Here is an 8,022-nt window from a genome sequence, read left to right on the forward strand (position 1 = left end):
ATGCGTGTATTCAGCATTAGTGAGATATTATACTGTATCGAAATGGTTGTTAGGCGACCAGGCAAACAAGGGAGCCATGGCAGTCATTCCAGGGTGATTCAAGATTGAAAAAAATAAGGATTGCGCATGCCACAAAACTATACGTTTTCTTTAATTTTTTGATCGATTCGTTGATCATCATCGTCATCATTATCCCGAAAAAAAATTGTATCCACCCGTTTCACCGTATATTTTTTTTTGTACCAAATATGCATTAGGATTTTGTTCATGCGCATTACAAAATTAAACTTGATTAACCTGATATAGTTACAAAGGGAAAAAGAGAAAATAAACACATACAGGGCGAACTGAATACCATGATTGCAACGAGAGCATACACTGTATATAGCAAAAAAGGTAGTAGCACGCTACAATGAATGATTGGAATACAAATTTTTTTTTTTCATCAACACTGGTTTGGTTACTTTTTTTTTTGTTTGTTTCTTCTTATCATCGTCATCATCATTTTTTTTTTTTGCACTTCAGGAGGGATAGACAGCCACCAAAGGATATTGTTTACACGATCGATGGATGGGCAAAGAGCAAAAAAAAAAAATATTTTGTAACTCTGTTGCCTCCCCCCGCTCAATCATTCTTTTCCTCCCTCCTTCCCCCTTTCAGCAGTGTGTTTGTGGTGACGACAAATGCGCTTCGAATTGTTATTATTTCTTGTTTTTTCTTCTTTTTTTGTGGAAAAAATAAGCAAATCTCTCGATTTTGATGATGATGATGATGATGATGGTTAGATTTTGATTGTGTGAAATCATTTTTGTTTTTTTTCCATCGAAAAAAACCGCTATCTGTTTTTTTTTTTGTATTAACCTCGAGAGAAATATTCATCAATTTTGACCATTTTTGAAAAAACAATCAATTTCCAAGCGGTTTTGCGACCAACTTTTTGTTGTGATCATCGACCGAATTGTTTTTGGATCAGCAAAACAATATGAATAACAATACATCGATGGCTGCCGCATTTCAAAGTAAATTCCGTTAATCAATATGAATTGTCTTTGTCTAATTCATTCATTTTGATAGGTTTGGCCGATCTTTGTCATCGTGAATATCAAACTGGCGATTATGAAAATGCTGAACGTCATTGTATGCAATTATGGCGCCAAGATACAACTAATACTGGTGTTTTATTATTGCTTAGTTCAATACATTTTCAATGTCGAAATTTCGATAAGTAAGTTTACCATGATGGACCTTATCTCGATTCGAATGTCATTTGTTTTTTTTGCCCCGAAAACAGATCGGCTACATTCAGTAATTTAGCCATCAAACAGAATCCATTATTAGCCGAAGCATATTCCAATTTGGGTAATGTTTATAAAGAACGACATCAATTAAAAGAAGCATTGGATAATTATCGTACAGCTGTACGTTTGAAACCTGATTTCATTGATGGCTATATTAATTTAGCTGCTGCATTAGTTACTGCCGGTGAAATGGAACAAGCTGTACAAGCTTATGTTTCAGCATTACAATACAATCCAGTATGTGTCACATATCTAATATTCTTACTTTTGACTGATTATGCATTCTTTATTATCATTATTCCAAAAAGGATCTATACTGTGTACGTAGCGATCTGGGAAATTTACTCAAAGCATTGAATCGTTTGGACGAGGCAAAGGTAAACTAATTGTGGATCATGATCTAAGGATCAAATTTTTTAAAATTTAATTTGTTGCATGCTTTTTTTTTAATTTTAAAAATTTCCCATCCCTAATTCATTACCTCATCTACCTGCATGTTGCATGTTGTTAACCAATCATATCATTGCATGAATAACCTTTGTTCCCCCTCAAAAAATATCCTATGAATCCTTTTCCCTTTGCATGCTTTTTTAATATATAAAATTTCGTTTTTTTTTGCGTATAAAAAATGATTCACTTGATTGGAAACACACAACCAGCCAGCCAAAATAATCGATTGATAATCTTATCAAAATAATTATGATGATGGTTATGAATAATATTGTATGACCATCACACAATTGATGAATCAAATCTTTAAATATTTCGTATCTCGATAATAGGCTAAAAAAATTTGATTTTTTTTTGTAATTTCCTGATTTATATCTATAGGCCGGGAAGAAAATTTCTCGAAAATGACTGGCGCTTTTTAAAAAATTGTTATTGTAATTCCATTTCCTCCTTTCCAATTTATTCAGAATGATGATGAATTGCGTTTTTTTTTGAAAAATTGATTAGCGACTAAGCTGAATGATGATTTAGTTTTGCTTGATACATTGCGCGCAATTTTTAAAAATTGAAAATATTTATGTTTTCAGTGAAACAAGTGGCGTCATCGCGTGTCATGCAGTATGAATTATTGGCGTGTTTGAAATCTAAGCGTTAAAAATGGCGCGCTGTTTTTTTTTGTGTGGTTTGTTTAAATTATGCAGCAACAAGGGTGTGTGGCAAAAATGCAAATAAATCTCTAAAAGTCTGGTTGTTGTTGTTATCCGATTCTTTATTCAATGCGTAAATATCCAATCAAGTGAATCCGGTATTTGTGTTATTTAAAAAATAAAAATCTAAACTCTATTAATCAGGATAGTACAGTCATAAAAAATCAGATTAGAATAATCTATTAATTTAGTTTGATTAGGAACATTTTTTAGATTAAGAATTCAATATAAATAATAAAATCAAGCAAAAGCCAGGAATAGAATAAGTAAGAATAAAATAAGTTAAGAATAAAAAAGGACCAAAATAAGTTAGATTTAAATTTCGATTAACATCACACATTGATTTAATTTGATCAAAATTGACAATGCCAAAAAAAAAAATTATGGAAAACCGTTTGAAATTCTGTTTTATATTCAAGTTATATTAATTGATTTTCTTTTTATTTCTTTTTTATTCTGTTCGGTTTTTTTTCTCTCAATGATTAAAGTGAACAGACAAAATTCTCTCTCTATCTCACATATCTGCGCATTTTACATACAGGCACAGTTTTCAGATATTAAGAAAGAAACAATTGAATGATGATGATGATGATGACTGATTTGAATAAATAAAAAAATGACTAAATGTTATTGATGATGAATGTCAAATCTTAAAAACAATACGTACAGGTAATGTTTTATCTGAATGTGATCTATTGATTTGGGTGTCTCTGTCTGTCTCTGGTATCTATACAAAATTGAACGATTACGATGATGATGATGATCACCGCATCAATCTACGTGCCTCTGCCAAAATTATTGGATTTTTTTTGTTGGTAACGTGATATGAAGATATTATCCCGATTCGATTAATGATGATGATATACCTGGATGTTTACTGAAAAAATAATTCTGGTAATGACCGATGACCACATATCGCTGACCGACATCATTTTATGCGTAAACCATAAAAAATCAATGAAAAAATGACCAGAATCAAAAAAAAAAAAAAATCCTACAATGATCTCTCTTCCAATGGAGGTGTTTTTTTTCAGCCAGGTTTTTTATTTAAAATTTTTTGTAATTATCAGTATTATGTAAGTGTGTAGTCTTTTTTTCAAAAACAATTTTGTATAGGGATTCAGGAAATATGAATTGATTAGAAATGATGTTTTGGATAATTTTTTATTTGGGCCAGAAAAAAAACCTTTCACCAAAAGAGAGATCATTGTCAAAAAAAAGGATTATTTTCATTTCAATTTATATTCCGTTAACACTTGGCCAGGAAAAATCTTAAGCGCAGGCGATTAGTGCGATATGCAAATGCAGCAGCAGCAGCGGTATTTTATTTTTATGCGGCGGCAGCAGCAGCAGCTTTTGCGGCATTCCAAAAAAACGGATGCATACATGCGGCACACGCAGCACATTGCGATTGCAAACACAAATATTGCGCGGCAGCAGCGGTGACCGCAGCGGCAATTCGCAGCGAAAGCTCTATCAAGATTTTTTCACTGGCCAAGTGTTATATTTTTTTGAAAAATTTTAAAACCCACATTCATATTTGCCACACATCCAAAAATTGACTTATGAACTAATGGTTATCATTTTATTTTTCCTTTTTTCTGTTTGGATTTCTCTTTTGCCATTTCCGAATTTTTTTTCTCTATGTGAAGGCTTGCTATTTGAAAGCAATCGAAACATGTCCTACATTTGCTGTTGCCTGGAGTAATCTTGGCTGTGTATTCAATGCACAAGGTGAAATATGGCTGGCTATACATCATTTTGAAAAAGCCGTATCATTGGATCCGAATTTTCTTGATGCCTATATCAATTTGGGAAATGTGTTGAAAGAGGCAAGAATTTTCGATCGTGCTGTAGCTGCTTATCTACGAGCATTAAATTTAAGCCCGAATAATGCAATCGTACATGGAAATTTGGCCTGTGTTTATTATGAACAAGGATTGATTGATTTATCGATCGATACATATCGACGAGCTATCGAATTGCAACCAAATTTTCCGGATGCTTATTGTAATTTGGCAAATGCATTGAAGGAGAAAGGACAGGTAACTGAAGCGGAAGATTGTTATAATACAGCATTACGACTTTGTCCTACACATGCTGATTCATTGAATAATTTGGCTAATATTAAACGTGAACAAGGTTATATTGAAGAAGCTACACGTTTATATTTGAAAGCATTGGAAGTTTTTCCGGAATTTGCTGCTGCACATTCAAATCTTGCATCGGTATTGCAACAACAAGGAAAACTACACGAAGCATTACAACACTATAAAGATGCTATTCGAATATCGCCAACATTTGCCGATGCTTATTCAAACATGGGAAATACATTGAAAGAAATGGGCGATATTTCGAATGCATTACAATGCTATACTAGAGCTATACAGATTAATCCGGCATTTGCCGATGCACATTCCAATCTAGCATCGATACATAAAGATTCGGGTAATATACCGGAGGCAATTGCATCATATCGTACAGCATTGAAATTGAAACCCGATTTTCCTGATGCTTATTGTAATCTTTCACATTGTTTACAAATCATTTGTGATTGGACTGATTATGATGTTCGTATGCGTAAATTGGTATCGATTGTTGCCGATCAATTGGATAAAAATCGTTTACCATCGGTTCATCCACATCATTCAATGCTGTATCCATTATCACATCAACAACGACGAGCAATTGCTGCAAGACATGCAGCATTATGTTTTGAAAAAATTCAAATCCTTCATAAACCACCATATACTTTTCCAAAAGAACTTAGCATAAAGCGTATAAAAATTGGCTATGTTAGTTCAGATTTTGGTAATCATCCTACATCACATTTGATGCAATCAGTACCTGGAATGCATGATCGTAGTCTTGTTGAAATCTATTGTTATGCATTATCACCGGATGATGGAACTACTTTCCGATCAAAAGTTGAAAATGAAAGTGATCATTTTATTGATCTAAGTTCAGTTGTTTGTAATGGAAAAGCAGCTGATCGTATACATGCCGATGGTATACATATACTAGTCAATATGAATGGCTATACAAAAGGTGCACGAAATGAAATATTTGCTTTAAAACCGGCACCAATTCAAGTTATGTGGCTTGGTTATCCTGGCACTAGTGGTGCATCATTTGTTGATTATATTATTACTGATCGTGTTACATCACCGATTGAAATTGCTGATCAATATTCGGAAAAATTGGCCTATATGCCTGATACGTTTTTTGTTGGTGATCATAAACAAATGTTTCCACATTTGATGGAACGTGTTATTCTAATGGATAAATCATCTGCATTAGATTCAAATGACTCATCTGATCGTAAAAATATTCCGACCAGTTTACCTGATACAGTATCGATTGTCAATGCAACCGATCTATCGCCAATTATTGAAAAAGCTGATGTGAAAAAAATTCGTGAAGTTTCTGTCGTCACGACAACATCATCAATTGCTGCCAATAGTAATCGTTCGAATAATTCAGCTAATCAATCAAATGTTGCCGTATCACAAACAGAAAAATTTGAAGTAGTAAAAACGGTAGTCGAATTACCTGCAACACAAGTAGTCCAAGCAATGATCAGTAATGGTCATGTACAAACATCGGTAAATGGTCTGGTCGTACAGAATGGTTTGGCAACAACACAAATGAATAATAAAGCGGCAACCGGTGAAGAAGCACCAACAGCTATATTAGTGACAACTAGACAACAATATGGCCTACCTGAAGATGCAATTGTTTATTGTAATTTTAATCAGCTTTATAAAATTGATCCAAAAACATTGAAATGTTGGATTAATGTAAGTAATAATCATCATTATTTATTGAATTTTAAATTAAATTACATTTTTTTAAAATTGATTAATTTTAAAGATTTTAAAACGAGTACCGAAAAGTGTCCTATGGTTGTTACGATTTCCAGCAGCTGGTGAAGCGAATGTTCATGCTATTGCACAAAGTTATGGTCTATCACCTGGACGTATTGTATTTTCGAATGTTGCAGCAAAAGAAGAACATGTACGACGTGGCCAATTGGTTGATATTTGTCTTGATACACCATTATGTAATGGTCATACTACCGGTATGGATGTTTTATGGGCCGGTACACCTATGTTAACATTACCGGGTGAAACATTAGCATCACGTGTAGCATCCTCACAGTTAACCTGTTTAGGTGTACCCGAATTGATTGCCAAATCTTATGATGATTATGAAAATATTGCTGTTCGATTGGGAAATGATCGTGATTAGTAAGTTTAAAAAAAATCGTTTTTTTTGAATATATTAAAATCAATAAATATTCTTTTTCTCCTTTTCCCATCATATAGTTTAAAAGCAATTCGAGCAAAAGTTTGGACAGCACGTACCGAATCACCATTATTTAATGTACGAACTTATACAAAAAATCTTGAACGTCTATATTGGAAAATGTATGAAAATTATTTGAAAAATGATAAGCCACAACATTTGGTCGATTGGTGGATGTAATTCGAATGTAACCCCGAATAATGATGATAATGTTTATTGGCAGAATATTGTTTATTGAAACATTTTATCGGTCAGACCATCAGCAAAAAAAAGAAAACTTTAAAAACAATCATACCTTACGATCATCATTTATTAGACACTACCCATATGCATACATTACTTTTTCTCTCTTTCTTTCTTTTTTGATATACTCATATTTGTCCCCCCTGATATAGTTTGATTGATTGGTTTGTTTGCTTAACATTATTATTATTATTCTCATCAACATTATCATCCATTGTTGTTTTTGTTGTTGTTACTCCAAACACACACACGTTTTGCATGAATTTTCTCATATGATGATGATGATGATTATATTTTGGGAGTAGGATATAGACATGAATTCTTTTTCTGATTTGTTTCTGTTTGTAATGTGCGTGCATCTTATCGTAACCACCTATCGTTATTTTTTTCTGTTTTTTTTTCGTCTTCATCGATCCAGTCCATTGAAAATGATGATGCTGATCAATTTAATAATAAATATTACATGGATATGAAAAACATTGTAACTTTTTTTCTATTTTATTTAAACAAAAAAAAACTATGAAAAATAAATTATTGAATTTTGCGAACGAAAAAAAATTGAATGATTTTCTTTGATTCTTTTGGTGTTTTGAAAAATCGCAAATGTCGATCCGAAATCATATTGACTTTCGATTGGTTTTTTCATTTAGATTTCAAAAAAAAAATGAATAAATGACAACAGCAGTGTTATTCAAGAATGACGAATTAAAAAACAAAACAAAATTCCCATTGGACATTGGATTGAATGAATGAAAATAGATTCCATTCACACATTTTTGTTGCTGTTTTTTTTGTTGTTGCAAATCGATCAATCGATCAATAGATCGATCACTATATAAATGTGACAATATTAATAATAACAAAAAAAGAAAAATATTCAATCCATTATTATTATATTATCTTTTCATTATTCATCATTTCATTCATTGAAAATCATAATAATGATTATCGTTTATGAATGATTTTCATTGAATGATGATGACGATGATGAATAAGCAAATGAAAGAAAAAGGAAA

At 32.2% G+C, this 8,022-nt stretch overlaps 1 protein-coding gene across 2 annotated transcripts; it reads left to right on the forward strand.

The window, feature by feature from the left end:
- Window positions 1–746: 746 nt before the first annotated feature.
- On the forward strand, window positions 747–7,564 carry sxc (O-linked N-acetylglucosamine (GlcNAc) transferase sxc). 2 transcript variants are annotated; one of them, XM_027339631.2, is made up of 7 exons: window positions 747–1,019; window positions 1,075–1,225; window positions 1,292–1,535; window positions 1,607–1,675; window positions 4,108–6,255; window positions 6,329–6,705; window positions 6,784–7,564. In XM_027339631.2, the coding sequence occupies exons 1-7, from the start codon at window positions 983–985 to the stop codon at window positions 6,941–6,943; spliced, it is 3,186 nt and encodes a 1,061-aa protein (XP_027195432.1). In that variant the 5' UTR covers window positions 747–982; the 3' UTR covers window positions 6,944–7,564. The 2 variants fall into 2 exon arrangements, with proteins under 2 accessions (XP_027195432.1, XP_027195433.1); XM_027339632.2 differs by lacking the exons at window positions 747–1,019; window positions 1,075–1,225; window positions 1,292–1,535; window positions 1,607–1,675 and adding an exon at window positions 2,951–3,349.
- The last annotated feature ends 458 nt before the right edge of the window (window positions 7,565–8,022 follow it).

The sequence above is a fragment of the Dermatophagoides pteronyssinus genome, unplaced genomic scaffold (genome assembly GCF_027571235.1).
Source record: "Dermatophagoides pteronyssinus isolate colony J.1.1.1.1 unplaced genomic scaffold, Derpt_VIB-CSIC_2022.12 sq0034, whole genome shotgun sequence".
Classification (NCBI taxonomy): domain Eukaryota; kingdom Metazoa; phylum Arthropoda; class Arachnida; order Sarcoptiformes; family Pyroglyphidae; genus Dermatophagoides; species Dermatophagoides pteronyssinus.

Bases quoted from the DNA above. Each gene is read 5' to 3' on its own strand.
- sxc (XM_027339631.2), top strand. From the start codon at position 983: ATGAATAACAATACATCGATGGCTGCCGCATTTCAAA. The intron at 1,020-1,074 runs GTAAATTCCGTT...TCATTTTGATAG, and splicing joins GATGGCTGCCGCATTTCAAA to GTTTGGCCGATCTTTGTCAT. The intron at 1,226-1,291 runs GTAAGTTTACCA...CCCCGAAAACAG, and splicing joins CAATGTCGAAATTTCGATAA to ATCGGCTACATTCAGTAATT.